The sequence below is a fragment of the Oncorhynchus mykiss genome, chromosome 4, assembly GCF_057628025.1.
Source record: "Oncorhynchus mykiss isolate SJ-2025 chromosome 4, ASM5762802v1, whole genome shotgun sequence".
NCBI classification, from domain to species: domain Eukaryota; kingdom Metazoa; phylum Chordata; class Actinopteri; order Salmoniformes; family Salmonidae; genus Oncorhynchus; species Oncorhynchus mykiss.
This window is the reverse complement of record NC_143025.1, coordinates 24,398,369-24,420,501: the sequence shown is the minus strand read 5'-3', so window position 1 is coordinate 24,420,501 and position 22,133 is coordinate 24,398,369. Positions and strand designations below refer to the sequence as shown.

The following is a 22,133-nucleotide window of genomic DNA, read 5'->3' as shown; positions in this document are numbered from 1 at the left end:
ATTTTCCAGGAGCTCTTGCTAGGGAGGTTTAACAAGATCTCATATTGAATGTAAGTTTGTATCCCCTTTTGAAATAATCAAGTTGAAGATGCATAGAATCTTTAGCCAAGTACAACTGCTTTCAGTGGTTTTCATTTGTTTGATGACCAGTTGCTTCAGGGTAGGTAGAGATTTGACAGAGCTTCCTACCAGGGTAATGACTTTAGATTGTTTCTGTCTTCCCTCTGCCAAACACTGCACATAATGTGCAGGCAGGGATCCGACAGATTAGGAGAGAAGTGAAGCTATTAGACAATCATATTCTCAAAGGCTAGGCTATAATTCAATGTCTGCCTCTACAATATTCATTGATGGGGCAACCACCTATGAATGTCATCTTGGTAGAAATGGTATTTAAGCACTTTTGAACGATTCTTTCCTGATTCATTTTGGCACATGAGGATAGTAGATGTAGGCCTAATCAAGATTCAGTTGAAATCAGAGGAGGCTGGTGGGAGGAGTTATAGGAGGACATGATCATTGTAATGGCTGGAATAGATTATATGGAAACCACTCATTCCATTCCAGCCATTACAATGAGCCTGTCCTCATACAGCTCCTCCCAACTTCCTCCTCTGGTTGAAATGTGCAAGGGGCAAACTAGTCATGATTTTCAAGTGTTATAGGTTAATATGCCTATCACAATGTTTGTTATGACTAGACAAATTATTCATCCGATTTCCCAGTAAAACATTGCCATGATATGCATTACAGACAAGTCAACATATTGATTTAATATTATCTGATTTTGACATGAATAGCAAATACAGACATAAAAACCCCTGTAGCCAAAATATCATGACAGACATCTTTCTTTCTAAAGCAAGCCTGGCCCTTCACATACATACAGTGCCTTGTAAAAGTATTCACCCCCCCTTGGCTTTTTTCCTATTTTGTTGCATTTCAACCTGTCATTTAAATAGTTTTTTTTTTGTTGATTTCATGTAATGGACATACACAAAATAGTCCAAATTGGTGACGTGAAAGGAAAAAAGAACTTGTTTAAAAAAATTATACAAAATAAAAAACGGAAAAGTGGTGCGTGCATATGTATTCACCCCCTTTGCTATGAAGCCCCTAAATAAGATCTGGTGCAACCAATTACCTTCAGAAGTCACATAATTAGTTAAATAAAGTCCACCTGTGTGCAATCTAAGTGTCACATGATCTGTCACATGATCTCAGTAAAGATACACCTGTTCTGAAAGGCCCCAGAGTCTGCAACACCACTAAGCAAGGGGCACCACCAAGCAAGTGACACTATGAAGACCAAGGAGCTGTCCAAACAGGTGAGGGACAAAGTTGTGGAGAAGTACAGATCAGGGTTGGGTTATAAAAAAATATCTGAAACTTTGAACATCCCACGGAGCACCATTAAATCCATTATTAAAAAATGGCACCACAGCAAACCTGCCCACCAAAACTCACAGACCAGGCAATGAGGGCATTGATCAGAGAGGCAACAAAGAGACCAAAGATAACCCTGCAGGAGCTGCAAAGCTCCACAGCGGAGGTTGGAGTATCTGTCCATAGAACCGCTTTAAGCCATACACCACAGAGCTGGGCTTTACTTAAGATAAAATAAAATAAGCAAACATGTTCGGTGTTCGCCAAAAGGCATGTGGGAGACTCCCCAAACATATAGAAGAAGGTACTTTGTCAGATGAGACTAAAATGTAGCTTTTTGGCCATCAAGGATAATGTTATGTCTGGTGCAAACCCAACACCTCTCATCACCTCGAGAACACCATCCCCATCATGCTGTGGGGATGTTTTTGATTGACTGGGAAACTGGTCAGAATTTAAGGAATGATGGATGGGGCTAAATACAGGGACATTCTTGAGTGAAATCTGTTTCAGTCTTCCAGAGATTTGAGACTGGGATGGAGGTTCACCTTCCAGCAGGACAATGACCCTAAGCATAGTGCTGAAGCAACACTCGAGTGGTTTAAGGGGAAACATTTAAATGTCTTGGAATGGCCTAGTCCTCAATCCAATTGAGAATCTGTGGTATGACTTAAAGATTGCTGTACACCAGCCGAACCCATCCAACTTGAAGGAGCTGGAGCTGTTTTGCCTTGAAGAATCGGCAAAAATCCCAGTGACTAGATGTGCCAAGCTTATAGAGACATACCCCAAGAAACTGGCAGCTTTAATTGCTGCAAAAGGTGGTTCTACAAAGTATTGACTTTGAGGGGTGAATAGTAATGCACGCTCAAGTTTTAATTTTTTTGTCTTATTTCTTGTTTGTTTCACAAAAAAATGTATTTTGCATCTTCAAAGTGGTAGGCATGTTGTTTAAATCAAATGATACAAACCCCCCAAAAATCTATTTTAATTCCAGGTTGTAAGGCAAAAAAAAAATAAGGAAAATACCAAGGGGGATTAATACTTTTGCAAGCCACTGGTAGACATCACATTGTGAGAGATTTGTCTCTTCAAAACACTTGAAAGGATTTGTATTTGCGAGCGATGAGATGCCTCTGTGGACTCTGTTGTTTACCAGAAAACCAATTTGGGACTGTCCACTGGCTGTGAATAAGGGCTATTTGAGTATTTGAGCACTCTCCATCTAATGAAAGGGAAACTTTGCATTCGTCTTCTGAAGAATGGTAAATCTGCACTCTGCTCTTGGCAACCACTGTTGGGCTCTGCACTTCCTGCAGTGTTGAAGAATTCATAGCCAAAACGGCCTTCATCAAAACGTTTTCCTGATGAAAGATTTTTGTAAATTGATATGTCCAAATTATGTATTTTCTCTCACGTCCGATGCATTTTATACGGATTAAGATGTCTGTGGATGGCATCGCCTTTCTGGTATTTTTAAAAATCTGTTCTTTGTTATTTATTTGTTTTGACTTTGTAATATATATTTATTGCTTTGTTGCTCAATTTTTCTCTTAAGTAATTGCACCATGCTTGGGTACAGCTTGCCAGAGTGATTGCACAAAAACCTGATACTCTGCCAAGCCTTTTGAATGGCTTTCAGTAAAGCATTTTTCCTGCCCTTTCATTTTTGTGTAAAGCTGGCTGTGCATTGACAGTAGCAGCACTTTGTGTAATTCCCCAGATTGAAAATCTGTTTCACCATGACTGATTCCCTCAGTGTTGTTCCTGACGGTTGGAAATTATACTGGGATTAACAGACATCCTCTTCCCGACTAGCTCAGCTCTCAGAAACACTCTGATTAACTTCAACCTCCCCATCTTAACTATGGACCAATCCGATTAGCACACAGTACTGGAACAGGTGCAGGTAATACAAAAAAAGAGAAATATTTGCTAACAAAATCATAGTAGTGTTTGTTCTGTGACCAAACACTACTATGGTTACACCCCCTCTCTATTACACTGTATTGTAGGTCAAGAGTCACTTACTGACAGATTAGCCCCTCATTGGGCACCCTGCCTCCTCCTCTTCTATTGGAAAGATTTGTTTGGTTTCAAAAGGAAGGGCAGGCATAAGAGAAGAACCATCCTAGTAGTTCACTCTCCTTTTGTCTTACTTGCATTTTCAGTGAAATCTTTCTAGTTTTTTTTCTTCTGAGCTATTGGAGTGGCCGTTGATTCCTAGCCTCCCTTGTTTCTCCCTTTTTGTCTTGTTAACTCCCTGTGTTCCTGAACTCATTACAGAGCAATAGGCCCCGAGCGCTGAATTGTGCACCCAGAGGGAGCAGTAACTGTAAATAACCAGGACTGCAGGCTTCCCGATAACATGTTACCAAGATGATAACAGCCCTTCTTAGCAGTCCTGTTGACCTACTCCTTGCCTTCGGCTCGCAAAGGACCCTTCAGCTCTCTCTGTTTTTATCTCCAAACTCTCTGCAGGAAAGATTATTCTCCTGTGTTCTCCTGGGAGAAGAAGAAGCAAACAAAACAACAGATAAAACAACAAAGAACCGACTGGACTGTTGTCCCTCTGCCAAAGCCTCTCCTGTCCTTTGTAGGCCTCCACATAATTAACTTGTAAAAAGATAGCATGAAATTGGAACAGACTTGTATTTACTCTCTGAAGAGACCACCACTGCACAGCACTCAAAATGATAAGAGAGAAAAAACACGACCAAAACAAAAACAATGCACAAGCTTACTGGTAAAGCATGATCCTTTAAGGCTTCAGAAATCGATAAAAGTAGAGATGATCATTTTGAAGTGCTTTTACAGGTTCATGTCATGGGCTAGCTTGATGTGAGCTTGTGGGCAAAAACATTGGCTGGCTGAGATTGATAATACAATTAAGACAATTTTACTAAGCATGCATCACTATGACCCATTACCACACCAACTGCTCTGGATGTAACATATTTGATTTAGGGTCTTTTGAAAATGATTATAAAAGGGCAGAGAGAAAATGTTGTCTCTTTTGAATTTACAGGCTTCTCCATCATTTGTGCCAAATATGTGGATGGCATATCTCACTGGTATCCCCAGGCTGAGCCATTTTCATATCTGTTGAGTTTGCTGGTGTTCAAATGGTTTCATAAAGAGATGGTATTGTTTACCTATTCTCTCTTGTTCAGATGTTCTCATTTTTTCACATACAGATTCATTTTCTTTTCAGGGTTGTCTCTATTTCAACGAGGCATTCCCTTAATGCCAAACAATTTAATATAGTTTTAACAAAAAAGTTATTTAAATTCACTGTGTTTTGACACCTGTTACAGAGTTTGGTTGAACTTGGAGTCACCTCTTTACTCTGGCTTGGAGATTTAATGATAAGAAAAAAGGTTTTTAAGAAGTCATGAAGCAAGATATTGATGTTTTCTCTGTGACAACTTGCCTTTAGACACCGGAGGAAAAGTGCAAGGACAGACATTTTGCTCCAGGTCTAAACTGAGACACCTCTGCTGGATGGAATCAATTCCATCTTTATCAGTTGTCTGTACCCTGGAATTCCCACACCAGGGGCAAGCTGATGTGTTTTCCAATAATGGAACGCATAGCAAAAATAAGCTTAAAAGGTTCACACTCTCATGTCCCTTTTAATTTCCAGTGCAGCTTGTACCACAGAGGAAAGCCCAAGAGAAGGATAGAGGGATGTCTTTGTCCAGCCCCGTTTATTTAGTGTTGAGGTCGAATTTGCAGCATGATTTTTAAAATTTTGATTCAGTTGTCTGTGCAACGAGCTTCTGGTGCTTTGTACCAGTAATACAGTAAGTCATGGCTATATTAAGCAATATTCAGCAAGTTATTGATATTGGTATTGAATTGATTTTAAACACTTCAGTCTATTTGTCTTCATGTGTATAATCAATTTCCATTCCTTTTATGCTATTTCATTTCAGACATATGTTATCCCTTTTATTGTGCAGTGAGGAAAAGTCTGGGAGAGCAAAATGTTGTGCTAAATGTTTCTTTGTTATTGTAGTTAGGCTGCCATAAATTGAAGCCATCACAAGGAAAACTCATAAATCAATCATCCAAATAATGCATTTGAAAACAACTTTCATTACTATGGCTCTGTTGAACAGAGCACCCCGGGCATGCTGCATGATACATCTGCATGGGAGAGGCACACAGGCCATCCATTCAGTGCAGCTGCAGATTGTCCCATTGTGTGGGCTGAGCACTGACTGCTCTCCCTTGTACCTCCGTAATGGAATTAGATTAGCCATGTTTTCTCCTGTGAGTCCATGTGTGAATGACCCTCTGCTTGCCTTGCCCATGCACTGGCTGCCATCTTGCACACTTCTGCAGTTACAGGGTTTTCAGCTCTCATGTTACTGTCAAATTAAGTGTTACATTCATAATTTCCTATGTATTTCTATGCATGAAATTCAGCAACTTGCAAAAATATTTTTTTCTTTTAACAAAGCACATAAGTGAATGTATAAAACCAGTGTAAAATAGGGACCTGGTATCAGTCGTAACAGCAGAAATGTTGTAGGAGGCAGGCAGGCTCAGGTGCAGAAGTTATGCTTTCAGGGTATGATGCTAGTGGTCCAGAGTCGAGACAGGGTATGATGCTAGTGGTCCAGAGTCGAGACGGTCCAGAGTCGAGACGTGCAATATTGACAAAATAATCCAAATATATATTTTTAATAATTAGATAAACTTCTCAATTTAACTTCATGACATGCAAAGGCCTTGGAGCAGGCAAACCTGTCTACCTCATTTAGGTTGGGCTATATATACCAGGCTCAAATAAGCCTCCCATCACAATTACCAAAATCAATCTGCCAAAGAAGCCAAAAACAGGCGCTTACTGTCAGGACTAAGATCCAGATACAGACACAGGAGGCGGATAGTACAAGTTTCAGAATTTATTATAGTACAAGGGGCAGGCAAAAGGTAAGTCAAGGCAGGCAAAAGGTAAGTCAAGACAGGCAAAAGGTAAGTCAAGGCATGCAAAAGGTAAGTCAAGGCAGGCAAAAGGTAAGTCAAGACAGGCAAAAGGTAAGTTAAGGCAGGCAAAAGGTAAGTTAAGGCAGGCAAAAGGTAAGTCAGGGCAGGCAAAGAGTCGTAATCTAAAGTCAGGCAGGTACAGGACGGCAGGCAGGATCAGGGTCAGGACAGGCAGAAAGGTCAGAACTGAGAAGACTAAGAAAAATAAAAACTAGGTCACAGGAAACATGGGATCACGCTGGTAGGACTTGACGGGACAAGACGAAATGGCAACAGACAAACCGAAAACGCAGGTATAAATGCACAGGGGAACACGACAAATGGTGCAGCAATGACTAAATAGCAAACAAAAACATTTATTGTACCTTGTGAGTCTACCTAATGTTCATGTGCACTTGTCGACAATGTTGCAATGAACGGTAAGGAATATACTCAGTGGACAGCTTATTAGGTACACCAACCCCGTTCACGAAAATGACTCCCATGTGGCTGTGGCTTGCTATAAAAAGCAGGCATCGAGGCATTCAAACACTGTTAGAACATTAGAATGGGCAAAACAAGTGACCTAAGCGACTTTGAGTGTGGTATGATCGTCCGTGCCAGGTGGGCTGGTTTCAGTATCTCAGAAATGTCCGGCCTGCTGGGCTTTTCACGCACGATGGTGTCTAAGGTTTACCGAGAATGGTGCTACAACCAGAAAACAACCAGTCAGCGGAAGCCCTGTGGGCAAAAACAGCTTGTTGATGAGAGTTCGAAGGAGAATGGCAATAGTCGTGTAAGCTAACAGGCAGGCCACAAACAGGCAAATAACAGGGCATTACAACAGTGATGTATAGAACGGCATCTCGGAACCCACAACTGGTCGGTCATTGTCACAGATGGGCTATTGCAGAAGAGGAACACACAGGGTTCCACTTCTATCAGGTAAAAACAAGAAGAAGTGCCTCAAGTGGGCACGTGATCACCTACACTGGACAATTGAGGAGTGCAAAAACATCACCTTGTCCGACGAATCCTGGTTCCTGTTGCATCATGCTGATGGCAGAGTCAGGATTTAGCGTAAGCACTATGTGGCCATGGCCCCATCCTGCCTGGTGTTAATAGTACAGGTGGGTGGTGGTGGCATAATGGTGTGGGGAATGTTTACCTGGCACACGTTAGATCTCTTCTTACCAATTGAGCAACATTCCCATGCTCCTGAGGAATTCAGACTGTTCTGTAGGCAAAGGTGAGTCTGACCCAGTACTAAATGGGTGTACCTAATAAACTGTGTAGATTTAACAGACATTTGTTTTTTTTTTGGTAAAAATGAACAAACATTTATAATGGGGGAACAAAGTGCTCGAAAATGGCAGGAGTTTGGAGAGGGAGCAGGAGTAGTGGAACGATGCATGGTGTGTTTTCACTACAACCGGTGTATTCATTAGTTGGATTCCACTGCAAATGCTGTTGAGTTAAGTTTTGTTCTTAAAGACATGCTCCCGAACTTTGGCGTTTACTAAGTATTTTTTAAACCTCCCGCTTTGTGCTAGATGTGTCAATGTGTAGTTCATACATACATAATCTATGAGCAGAATTACTGTCTTACCTCAATTAGCCATGAAATCACTAGTTTGAAAGCGACTGTTTTTTTGGAAGCTGTGCTGCCCCATTTTCCCAAAATGTTTCCCCACATGGGCCAGCCCCCTTGCAATTCGAGATCTAGCTAATGAGCTTCAGCCCCTCTCCATTTGAGTGACAGCTGGCAAGATGCACACACAGCTGTAACGGCAGATTTCCTCCTCTTCGTCTGAAGAGGAGGTGTAGCAGGGATCGGACCAAAACGCAGCGTGGTAAGTGTCCAGAAGTGGCTGGCGGCTCTGGCAGCTCCTGGCTGGCTGGCGGCTCTGGCAGGTCCTGGCTGACTGACGGCTCTGGCAGGTCCTGGCTGACTGATGGCTCTGGCAGGTCCTGGCTGACTGACGGCTCTGGCTGGTCCTGGCTGACTGACGGCTTAGGACAGACTGGCGGCTCTAGCAGCTCAGGACAGACTGGCGGCTCTAGCAGCTCAGGACAGACTGGCGGCTCTAGCAGCTCAGGACAGACTTGCGGCTCTAGCAGCTCAGGACAGACGGGTGACTCTAGCAGCTCAGGACAGACGGGGGACTCTAGCAGCTCAGGACAGACGGGGGACTCTAGCAGCTCAGGACAGACGGGGGACTCTTGCAGCTCTGGACAGGAGGAAGGCTCTGGCAGCACTGGAGAGGAGGAAAGCTCTGGCAGCGCTGGACAGGCGGGAGACCCTGTAGGCAGAAAACGGAGAGACAGCCTGGTGCGGGGGTCTGCCACCGGAGGGCTGGTGCATGGAGGTGGCACTGGATAGACCAGACCGTGCAGGCGCACTGGAGCTCTTGAGCACCGAGCCCGCCCAACCTTACCTGGTTGAATGCTCCCGGTCGCCATGCCAGTACGGCAAGGTGGAATAGCCCGCACTGGGCTGTGCTGGTGAACCGGGGACACCATGCGTAAGGCTGGTGCCATGTACGCCGGCCCAAGGAGATGCACTGGAGACCAGATGCGTAGAGCTGGCTTCATGGCACCTGGCTCGATGCCCACTCTAGCCCGGCCAATACGAGGAGCTGGAATGTACCGCACCGGGCTATGCACCTGTACCGGGGACATTGTGCGCTCCACAGCATAACACGGTGCCTGCCCAGTCCCTCTCGCTCTCCGGTAAGCACGGGAAGTTGGCGCAGGTCTCCTCCTGTGCATCCCCCCTCTCGGGCTTCCTACCGCGCCACCGTGCTGCCTCCATTCGCCGGTATCCCTCCTCACACTGCTCCAGAGAATCCCAGGCAGGCTCCGGCACTCTCCCTGGGTCGACCGCCCACCTGTCTATCTCCTCCCAAGTAGTGATATAGTCCAGATCATGCTACCATGTCCAGAAATCCTGACATCGCTGCCGCTGCTGCTGCTGCCCGTTACCACGCCGCTTGGTCCTCTGTTGGTGGGTGTTTCTGTAACGGCAGATTTCAGGGATCAGGACCAAAACGTAGCAGGGATCGGACCAAAACGCAGCGTGGTAAATGTCCATATCGTTTATTATAAAACATAAACTGAACACTAAGAACTACAAAACAATAAATGTGAACATGAACGAAAACCAAACCGAAACAGTCCCGTGTGGTGACAAACACAGACACGGAAACAAACACCCACAACCCAACAGTGAAACCCAGGCTACCTAAGTATGATTCTCAATCAGAGACAATAATGACACCTGCCTCTGATTGAGAACCATACTATGCCGAAACAGAAACCTAAACATAGAAACACAAAACATAGACTGCCCACCCCAACTCACGCCCTGACCATACTAAATAAAAACAAAACAAAGGAAAATAAAGGTCAGAACGTGACAACAGCAGAGTAAGAGAGAGAGCAATGACATGATACAGGATAACTTTAAATGGAAGTTGGAGTTCAGTCATGTCTCTTCTCACAAAAAATATTGGCTTGAATTTGCTGAAAGGTCCTCTGCAGACTTCTATCCATTTTAGTGCATGAAAGAATCTCTAATTTAGCTTGTGCTAAACACTTTGCATACTATTCGGATGGATGGTAACATGTGGAAAACATACAATTAAACAACTTTCGTATAAGAACCCAACAGCTTTTATGTCATGTTGAAGTGTGTTTGGAGTAAACTGTTTATGTTGCTAAATGTTTTGCCTCGGGCAAAACATTTTGCTACGGAATCCGACTAATGAATACACCCCCGGTATACATTTCTGATGGTTCAACATTACCCCCAATCTTTTAATTAAGAAAATAAATACATTGAGACTAGAGAAAAAGAGGGAGAGAGTTTTGTATGAACTACAGAGTCCTTAAGGAGAACCTGTCATGTTTAAACTGATTGTCCAGAACAGCAAAGTCTTCAGTACTCAGCCCACTGGGTGGGTTCTTAAAGTTTGTTGAAACCCAATTGATTAAATAGTAAGTGCTGCATATGTTTCTCCCAGTGGTTGATGATTGATATGGAACATAACTTATGAAGACTCTCCACTGAGTACGAATGTAGACACACAAGTCTCCAGAGGAATTATGCAGTATTAACTCTAATCTCTTAAAGAGAACTGATGTTTTTCTCTGATGCTTGCTCCCTCCCTCTTTTATCTTTGTCTTTCCTCAGGTGTATACTAGTTACACTATTGTTTGACTGCATCTTTGTGCAAATTAGTCAAATTACTTTGGATAAGTATTCTCACTGTTCCAAGTAGTCGTGCATAGGCTACCAATATGAAGGCTATCAAGAACTGATTTTTTTCCTAATGGTATTTTTACGTTTTAAGACTTTTGAAGATTTGTTTGCCATTTATGTTTTTTAAATGCTGAATGATAGGGCATTTATTAAAGGACTGCAGCGATGGAATCTGGAGTTAGCCACCATAAAACTGAAATCAATCCTGTGTCATATCCTTGCTACACAAGCTGAACATGCAATTCTAACCTTGAGGCCTGTGCTATCCCTCACGTCAGTTCTTTAAGCATCAAGCTCAATAACCTAGCAGCGCATGGCTGCTGAGCTTTGAATTAGAGATACCATTTTGAATCACCCTGCGACGACATCTGCAGTGTGTTTTAAAAGGTTGTTGATCAACTTTGTGTTTGTCTGTTACTCTTCTGATTAGTAACCTCTACCTCACCAGTTTGTGGTAGGGTAAATGCACTTTTGGTCGGACTCTCTCACCATGCAATGAAGACATTCAGTGCTGTTGTTGGAATTCCTCTGAACCTCTTGTTGCAGTAGTGCCTAAGAAATTCCTCAGCTATGTGCTCATCCGCTGTCCATGGTCCTGAAAGGCCAAACGAGTGGAGGAGTCTGTCACTAACTTTCTGAGAGAGCCTGAAAGTTAGTGAATTTTTGTATGCTATTTATGATGCCGCATTAGTGTATACAAGCTTCCGATTTAGTTGTGGCTCCATAAACATATGCAGGCGTGTGCTCTGAGGAGCCATTTACCCAATTCAATGGACTTAGTTATTTTATGTATAAAAAGCGCACTGCATGCTAAATTTTGGGCTCTTCAGAAATCATATGCAATTGAAAAGCAACAATCTCTTGAAGTATATTTTTAACACACTTATGGGTTTATGTTTAATCCATGTTTACTTGTCTCTAGTTTAGAAACATGTAGATAAATCCTTCATTGTATTAATTTGAATACTGAAAGTAGCCTAAATAAATCAGTCAACAAAAACAGTAGCTGTGTTATCCACACATACATATGAAACAACCTTTAGAGACTTATCTGTGTCCTCTAATAGCCAATATTTGGTAGTGTAAACCAGATAAATGGCTAAGACATTGGTATTCAAGATGATAGATTATACAGGACATCTGGTTGGAACAGGTGCGGTTGTCATATTCGCATCATGCTATCTGCAGCTGTGGGTGTTTCAGCAAACCCTTGGCTTTATCTGTTGTCAATGGCTCTGGATTGCTTTGCCAGCACCTGCCACTTCTCAGTCAGTCTGTACAGTATGTGGTTTTAAATAAGTTATTTCATGTAAGGATTGTAAAACAGATGCGACTTTGGTTTGCGGTACAGTATGTTTCACTTATCTTCTCCCAGCCGCCACCAAGTGTAGCAATATGTGGAGTAGGTTGTGCGTCAATAACTGAAATAGCTGTGATGATATTTTACTCCCTTATAAACTACATGCACGTAAGCACACACACAGTGTTCGTTCATGTAATGGACACTGTAAAGGTCAGTTATCAACCTTTACCACAGGTGTCTGATAAGTTGTAAAAGGATCTCACTATGTCTGATCCTATTTGTATTCTTACAGCCCTACCATTGTTCACAAGAGCTACAGGCTAATATACAGTGCCTTGCGAAAGTATTCGGCCCCCTTGAACTTTGCGACCTTTTGCCACATTTCAGGCTTCAAACATAAAGATATAAAACTGTATTTTTTTGTAAAGAATCAACAACAAGTGGGACACAATCATGAAGTGGAACGACATTTATTGGATATTTCAAACTTTTTTAACAAATCAAAAACTGAAAAATTGGGCGTGCAAAATTATTCAGCCCCCTTAAGTTAATATTTTGTAGCGCCACCTTTTGCTGCGATTACAGCTGTAAGTCGCTTGGGGTATGTCTCTATCAGTTTTGCACATCGAGAGACTGACATTTTTTCCCATTCCTCCCTGCAAAACAGCTCGAGCTCAGTGAGGTTGGATGGAGAGCATTTGTGAACAGCAGTTTTCAGTTCTTTCCACAGATTCTCGATTGGATTCAGGTCTGGACTTTGACTTGGCCATTCTAACACCTAGATATGTTTATTTTTGAACCATTCCATTGTAGATTTTGCTTTATGTTTTGGATCATTGTCTTGTTGGAAGACAAATCTCCGTCCCAGTCTCAGGTCTTTTGCAGACTCCATCAGGTTTTCTTCCAGAATGGTCCTGTATTTGGCTCCATCCATCTTCCCATCAATTTTAACCATCTTCCCTGTCCCTGCTGAAGAAAAGCAGGCCCAAACCATGATGCTGCCACCACCATGTTTGACAGTGGGGATGGTGTATTCAGCTGTGTTGCTTTTACGCCAAACATAACGTTTTGCATTGTTGCCAAAAAGTTCAATTTTGGTTTCATCTGACCAGAGCACCTTCTTCCACATGTTTGGTGTGTCTCCCAGGTGGCTTGTGGCAAACTTTAAACGACACTTTTTATGGATATCTTTAAGAAATGGCTTTCTTCTTGCCACTCTTCCATAAAGGCCAGATTTGTGCAATATACGACTGATTGTTGTCCTATGGACAGAGTCTCCCACCTCAGCTGTAGATCTCTGCAGTTCATCCAGAGTGATCATGGGCCTCTTGGCTGCATCTCTGATCAGTCTTCTCCTTGTATGAGCTGAAAGTTTAGAGGGACGGCCAGGTCTTGGTAGATTTGCAGTGGTCTGATACTCCTTCCATTTCAATATTATCGCTTGCACAGTGCTCCTTGGGATGTTTAAAGCTTGGGAAATCTTTTTGTATCCAAATCCGGCTTTAAACTTCTTCACAACAGTATCTCGGACCTGCCTGGTGTGTTCCTTGTTCTTCATGATGCTCTCTGCGCTTTTAACGGACCTCTGAGACTATCACAGTGCAGGTGCATTTATACGGAGACTTGATTACACACAGGTGGATTGTATTTATCATCATTAGTCATTTAGGTCAACATTGGATCATTCAGAGATCCTCACTGAACTTCTGGAGAGAGTTTGCTGCACTAAAAGTAAAGGGGCTGAATAATTTTGCACGCCCAATTTTTCAGTTTTTGATTTGTTAAAAAAGTTTGAAATATCCAATAAATGTCGTTCCACTTCATGATTGTGTCCCACTTGTTGTTGATTCTTCACAAAAAAATACAGTTTTATATCTTTATGTTTGAAGCCTGAAATGTGGCAAAAGGTCGCAAAGTTCAAGGGGGCCGAATACTTTCGCAAGGCACTGTACATTTTTGCAGAGAGCATTTCTATTTTGCAACCAATGTGTTGGAATTGAAAACCGGGAAGCTGTTAGAGAATGGCGGACATGTACACTGAGTGTACAAACATTAGGAACACCTTCCTAATATTTAGTTGCACCCCCCTTTGCCCTCAGTACAGCCTCAATTCGTCAGGGTATGGACTCTACAAGGTGTCGAAAGCATTCCACAGGGATGCTGGCCCACGTTGACTCCAATGCTTCCCACAGATGTGTCAAGTTGGCTTGAAACATTCGGGAAACTGCATGAAAAACCCAGCAGTTCTTGACACACTACTACCATACCCCATTCAAAGGCATTTGAATATTTTGTCTTGCCCATACACCCTGTGAATGGCACACATACACACTCCATGTCTCAATTGTCTCAAGGCTTAAAAATACTTCTTTAACCTGTCCCCTACCCTTCATCTACATTGATTGAAGTGGATTTAACAAGTGACATCAGTAAGGGATCATAGCTTTCACCTTGATTCACGTGGTCAGTCTATGTCATGGAAAGAGTAAGTGTTCCTAATGTTTTGTTCACAGTTTAAATACAGCATCATGTGTTACAAAATAAACATACAATTTCTAACACAAGTCCAAAATGATTTCCAGATTATATGGGGTTCTGTTATCCTTTTTCCCAGTGGGGTCTTTGATGTACTTGCACAAAAATAATAATGCATATATTTTAAAGCTCATGAAGGAGCATCATCCAGTGTACTATGAGGGTTGGCAGATGATGCTGTTTCTGTGGACAGTGAGACGAGTGAAGGGATTTTCAGGAAGCGGTGGATTAGCCCTCTCAGATGGCAGAAGGAGAGCGATCTGCTCTGACGGTGTGGTGGTTACCCCATCTGTCAATAATTAGCTCAGTGCTACCTGGCACCAGGTGGTCGTTCGTTTCCACACTCCTTCCACACGGACCGGCTAAGGGATGCAGAGTAGAGCAGGTTGTCCTCTTGCCTAGGGAGTTTACTCTGCGAGCCAGTGGGCAAGCTGGGCCTATGAACTAAGTTTTTATGGCAATATATAAATCACACAGCAGTGGATGATTTAACTTAGCTGTTAATCTATATTTTATTTTGAAGTTACCACCTTCCAAAGCTGTCCCAGTTGTCACCTAAACCGTAGCTAAGTTCCATTCTCTTCATCCCACCCATTGTCACTAGGGTGTGGATTATGTTTAAGTCATTTAGCAGACACTCTTATCCAGAGCGACTTACAGGAGCAATTCGTTTTAAGTACCTTGCTCAAGGGTACATCGGCAGATTTTTCACCTAGTCAGCTCTGGGATTCGAACTCGTGACCATTCGGTTACTGAGCCAACGCTCTTAACCGCTAGGCTACCTACATTATATACACATTAAATCTACACAGTTTACAACGGATATCAGATCATATGCATTTTTATTATTCCATTTGGAAATATCTCCCAAGTTTCTAGCTACCTGAGCTGTCTAGGAGATGCCTAGGAGGTGAATTGGTGAAAACCTTTCGAAATAAAAAAAAATACAGTTTTTTTGTCAGGAAGCTTATGTAGTATGTGAAATTAAATATTCTTGGGACGGTGGCTATACTTTTTTTTTTACGTGTTGGTTAGGCCTAACTGTTGGTAGCCCAACATGAATCCTGATATTCTGAATGTGATTTTTATTTTCCCAGGTAACCTTGGACGTGTTGACTGCATCAGTGAATTTGAGTTTGACCTTTTCATCAGACCGGACACCTGTAACCCTCGCTTCAGAGTATGGTTCAACTTCACAGTGGAGAATGTGCAGGAAACACAGGTAGGTGATTGTATGAATACTGTATACTGCAGTATACACTAAAATGTTACTTGATTATTTTCTATAACAGGTAGAGCTATCAACCTGTCTGTATTCATTAAAATGTCTATGCACACTTTGAGTAAAAGAAAAAAACGTAGCCCACGATTCAAAATGATTGGAAGTTTTGTTGTTTCACAGCCCTTCAGAAGAGTTGTTTGTTTGTACCTGATTCCTTTTTAAAGTACTGAGAAGCACTAGCCACTTGCATGCGTTGAGCTCTAGGATTGGTTGAGAGCAGTGGTCACATGCCAAGGGCATTTGCTTAGTTTTATCAACCTTGGAGCTTCATGAATTCTAACATTTCAACGTAGTTCAGAGAGAGAAAACAACATGCTAAAAAGGAGACTATCGGCAGCTGAATTATATTCCTGCTATCTAATGTAGGTATTCAGGCCTGGGTAGTTCTATGCTGAAAAGAGGGATAGGGAAAACAAAGCAATTCTAAGAGAGAGGGAGAGAGAGCAAGCGTGCATGAAAATGTGGGATGCTGAAGCTGTTTCCTGCAGCCCGGCCCTATCGGCCCCATCTCCCTGCAGTGCTGTGGTCAGCGCTAATCAAATTTTATGGCCAAGGGATGAATGGAAGCCCTTTGCCAGGAGCCTGATCGATTCTAGGGCCAGATACCGCCCGGCATCCTGCGCCATCAGGATATTTGCTGTTTTGGCAAAATAAAAAAGATGAGAAAGAAAGGATAGTGAGAAGCCCACACAAACCCTACACTCACTTACTCTTGCACACACCGACAACTACAGGTGACAAAAAGCAGTTGATGCCACACAGTCCTTTTTCTTGGAAATATATTTTTCTGTCTTTCCAATTTTCGTTTAGAATGAGGACCTGTGTGAATTTAATCTACTTCAATAGGTTGTTGTTAGGGGAGCTGGTGATTGTCCTTTAGTACGGTGTGTGTTATACCTATGTGTACTGTAACACTATGTGTGTTTGTGTGTGCGTGTGTGTGTGTGTGTGTGTGTGAGAGAGATATAATTGTGAATCGGCTGTTTACTTAAAAAATATAAATATAAATAAAAATAATGAGTAAATAAATAGAGCTATCTGGAAGCTGTGCCATAGAGATATCGGTACATTCACAGGGAACTGGGCTGGAGTGTTTTATCCAGCTAAGCCTGCCAACTCTCAGTCGAGAATAGGGAAATTGGAAACAGTTAAAAATCCGTGATATTGGAACCGAGATGACCATTCTGAAAGAATGTAAGCTGGTGAAACAGATTTGGTCGGCCTCAATCAGTTTAGCAGCTTTGTGGAAATTGGCTGCACCAGCTTTTTATTTTCTTTTCTTCACCCCAAAACCTTCACCTCAAACCCTATCTTACTTCTGGTATGGTGAGACTGATGCTGGTTAATTATGTTGCAACGACTGGACAAAGCATAGCAGCACTCTGAACTGGAGTTATCATTCAAGTCATTTTGACTCTGTTGAACCAGTTATTAAATCCTAGCCCTTCATGTTAGTCTAGTTTCACCTAACCAAAGACGATAGTCTACATATTGATGAACACTTATAGTGTGTCAGTGATGAATTGGTTGTGATAACTCTTTTTTTTATATACCACTTTAGCAATTTTTGTAAATAAGCCAGCCATGTTAGAGCAAATACATCTCTTTCATATTTCAAATTGAGAGTGCATGGAAACTATTCAATATTCTGGGCCATCATTTTCTCACCTCTGAAAAATCTATCTGGTTTTTAACCATTGGAAACAGTGATGTGCTGTGCCCTAGAGTTGATGTCTTTGCGGAATCACCATTTTATTCATAAAAATCAGTCTAATTAAGCTAGAGACTTGCGGGTTTTTGCCTGGGCTGCGTCTCAATCTACTGCATCCGATGTCGGCAGCTGTGGTACAACGCTGTTTGTCAGACCAGGAGTAATCCTTTTTTTTTGTGATCAGCTTTTTATTAAGTTTTTAACAGGTACAAAAAACTATCAAAGAAATGCATACAAAGATAACCCCAACACGTTCCCTCCCTCAGTCCCCATCCACCCACCCGCATCCTCCCTTCCCCACCAGGAAACCATGCCCGCCACCACTTTCCATTCCACCCAGCAATCGAGGTTGGCCATTAGTTCCCCTCCCACACCCCACACCCATCCATCCCACGAGGCCCACCCCCAATCACCCCCACCCTCCCCCGCAATGACCAGAGATCACCCCTCCCCCACCCCCCATACCACCCCTTCCCGTGGGCCTGAAAGCAAATATTTTTTATTTATTTCAAGTCTACATTTCTAGATGTAATTGGTTTGAATGTGTGGGGCTTTAGCTGAGATTGTTCTTTACGGAGTGAAGTATTTTTGCTCAGGCCTCAATTGTTCTTCGACTAGCACCATTCATTCTCGCTGTCAATAATTCTAATGTTATAACTTCTTATACAGTAGTAACTGTATCCATTGGTTAAATGGGAGAAAGGGAGGTGGTTGCCATCTTAGAGCCAATGTTTTTTGCAGCAGCAGTGATGCCTACCATCAGTAATCTTCTCTGATTGATTGAGAGATTCAAGGGGTTTTCATCATTAAGTAACATAACATATGCAAAGCGTTGAATATTTAAATTCTTGCACTTCAAAAAAAATTGGGAACTTTGCCCCAGAAGCATTTTACGGCAGGGCACTCCCATATCATATGAAGGAATGTGCCTACCTGATTTAGGGGACACAGTGAACAGTTGGGAGTTGGGGGCAATTTCATCGTGAAACGTTTCCTTGGTGTTAAATAGAGTCTGTGAACAAACTTGACTCCGAGAAGAATAGTATATTTCAGTTCTTAATGTACCTGTTGATAGGATAGTCTCGAACAAAGCTAGTCCAGTTTATCTTCCAGTGATTGCACATAGAACAGAGGGTAGAGGCGATTTATTTATTCTAAGGCTATCCCTGCCCCCCAAAAATATTGGGTGACGGAAAGTCGTCTGATCTATAGACCAATCAATTGGTCAACATTTTTAAATGTGTATTTTTCCATATATAGACATACACTATGTGTTTTAATAAAATGAGCTATCTACACGATATTAACAAAAGTATGTGGACACCCCTTCAAATGAGTGGATTCGGCTATTCTATCCAGCAATCTTTCAGCAGCAACTGGCCCAACGCTCTAATCACTAGGCTACCTGCCGCCCGTAAGAACTTAACTGGCCTGCACAGAGCCCTGACCTCAACCACATCAAACACCTTTTGGATGAATTGGAATGCCAACTGCAAGCCAGGCCTCAGTGCCCGACCACACTAATGCTCATATGGCTGAATGGAAGCAAGTCCCCGCAGCAATGTTCCAAAATCTAATGGAAAGCCTTCCCAGAAGATTGGAGGCTGTTATAGCAGCAAAAGGAGGGACCACCTCCATTTTAATGCCCATGATTTTGGAATGAGATGTTCGACAAGCAGGTGTCACATATTTTTGGTCATGTAGTGTATGAATTCTGATATGCAGTCTGATTCTTTAAGCGCACTGTTTGATGAAATAAGACACAAATGACTCAAGAGGGAGCCAGGGATCAAGATATCCAGAAGAAAGACAAAACTTAACTTGACCCGACCATCCTCCTCCCGCTCCTGCTGGCTTTCGCAGATTTGGCCATTACTCTCCTGAATTTGCCGGTAATAGATTGCACGAGGAGTCAGCAACCTTTCTCATGTGGAATGCCAATTTATCTTACAAGTTCTACCAATCTGCGTGACAGTTATGGTTGTCATATGCACATTTCTGTGGAACAGTTTAAATTAATTTATAATAACGTCTTCGTATCTAAAAATCATTTTCATGTGGTTGATCAAAATTCTATCCAAATCTAGATGCAAACCTAAAAATAATATTTTGTTGCCATTGCCAACTATGTAAAATAGCTTACAAAGCCAACAAACAAAAACATTGCAGTCTGCAGGTAGAAAATATCCTGATAAAAATAAATATCCTATAAATCACATTGGTTACACATGGCCTGTCTGCAATGAACTTGAAACATTGTATCAACTATTAACTTGGGTCCAGGGCTAAGCTCGTGCTAGCAAACTTGCAAGATGGTATAAAATATTCTGGGCCCTCAGAGTTTCTAGCGCCAGTGAGCTCAGGACAGACACAGCTGTAGGCTGTTTCTGCAAGGAATAAGAAGTAATCAAATGGGCCTATTTTATGAAGTTTCCACTGGATCAGAGCATGAGATTCGTCCCCTTCACGCAGAGGGTAATCGAAAGGGAGAAAGCTGTAAAGATGTTTCAATATACATTGAGGAACTATTGTCATTCTCAATGGATGTAAAAACAGACTTTGTTTGCTTGCTGTTTGACGTGAAGAAAACATTACTTTGAGAATCGCCACAGCTCATTAGTGGTGGCACGTTAAGCCAATCAGAAATACCATCAGATCCCTAAATGGGAACATTTATACAGTATGCCTACATTTGCGCGCAGGCCAGGCAGCCTATAGGCCTACTTCTATGCGTACTCAGGTGCACGTTCTTACTCAACATTGACAGGAGTGCTCCAAACAAAAGACAATGACTAAACTCGTAAATGGAATGAAATAAACCAAAGCCTGTTTCTCATAAGTGTAGCAGAGGTTGCGCGCTCTGCAAACAACGTGTCCACTCTAACGATGAGAAAGGATAAAGACTGGAATAATATATTGAATGGATTAACAGAAAATATCGTAACCAAACAAACATTGTAGATGAGAAATTATAGGAATTAATGGTAAATGTGGTAATTTGGTAAATGTGCTAATGGTGTTAAAAGTAATGGGGAATTGATAGACACTAACAATCAAAAGCAAACAATTCACACAATGGAGTTATGAAACAATGAATGTGCACAATTTGGCGGGAGAGAGGTCATTGTGCACTTTAGCCTCTGCAATGGATACATTCACTGAGATGGGCGCGAAAAAGACTCATGTGCCATAAAAAAAGTGTAAAACAAATCAAAATATATTTTATATTTGAGATTCTTCAAAGTAGCCACCCTTTGCCTTGATGACAACTTTGCACACTTTTGGCATTCTCTCAACTTGCTTCAGATGTTGAGAGAATGGAATGCATTGCAATTAACAGGTGTTGCTTTTTAAAAGTTAGTTTGTGGAATTTCTTTCCTTCATAATGTGTTTGAGCCAATCAGTTGTATTGTGACAAATTAAGGGTGGTATACAGAAGATTGCCCTATTTGGTAAAAGACCATAATATGGCAAGAACAGCTAAAATAAACAAAGAGAAATGAAAGTCCATCATTACTTTAAGACATGAAGGTCAGTCAATATGGAACAAGTGCAGTCGCAAAAACCATCAAGCGCAATGATGAAACTGGCTCTTATGAGGACTGTCACAGGAAAGGAAGACCCAGAGTTACTTCTGCTGCAGAGGATAAGTTCATTAGAATTAACTGCACCTCCAATTGCTGTGGTAGAGCGGGTCGAGAACTTCAAGTTCCCCGGTGTCCACACCACTAAGGACCTATCATGGTCCAAACACACCAACACAGTCATGAAGAGGGCATGACTATGCCTCGTGCCCCTCAGGAGAATGAAAAGATTTCACATGGGCCCTCAGATCCTCAAAAAGTTCTACAGCTGCACCATTGAGATCATCCTGACTGGCTGCATAAAGGCTTGGTATGGCAACTGCTCAGCATCAGACCGCAAGGCGCTACAGAGGGTAGTGGGTCCGGCCCAGCCATCCAGGACCTCTATACCAGACGGTGTCAGAGGAAGGTCCTAAAAATTGACTCCAGCCCCCAAGTCATAAGCTATGTTTGAATACTCATACTAACCGCACGTTCTATTGTGATGTAAATTGAGTATGTAGTATGTTTATTTGTCATAGTATGGATATAGTTAGTATGCCAAAAGTATTTAGATGTCGTAATACATACAACAAAATAATAATGTTTTCAGATTTGAAGATAATGGCGGACAATATGCAGCTGAAGTCCGACTAGAGCGGAGACAAATTCATTGCTTTAACTAATTGTGAGAAATGTTAAGAAAATATTGAGCAGTGTAATAAAGTAAGGACTTTTCAAAAAAGTTACGTTTCACATTATGATAGCTAACAATTTGTGAGCTATGCTATCCTTATGAACCGCATATCATAACATTACAGCAGTATCTACCGGTATGTTAGCTAGCTACCTAATGTTAGTTGGGTACTAATATATCGCACTTGCCAGTATATTAATGATATGCTAACTAACTAATTTTAGGGTGTATTTGTAAATTCCATCTGGAGTGCCAGAGTGTGCTCAGAGTCCGCTCTGGGTGTTTGTAAATTCAGAGCATGGTCAGATTGTCTGTTTGTAACGTTGGCTAGCTTGCTAGCTACTTCCAGACACAAATGATAGAACACCTCACTCTGACCATTTTACTCGCCCTAGCAGAGCTGGTTAGCCTGTTT

General features: G+C 42.0%; 1 protein-coding gene across 2 annotated transcripts in view; it reads left to right on the top strand.

The window, feature by feature from the left end:
• The window catches only part of LOC110522763 (cytosolic carboxypeptidase 6), a 472,883-nt gene that overhangs the window by 18,541 nt on the left and 432,209 nt on the right, over positions 1-22,133 (top strand). For both annotated transcript variants that reach the window (XM_036969475.2, XM_090231547.1), the window contains exon 3: positions 15,563-15,687. In XM_036969475.2, the coding sequence (XP_036825370.1) occupies positions 15,563-15,687 (125 nt within the window). The remainder of the gene's footprint in view (positions 1-15,562; positions 15,688-22,133) is intronic.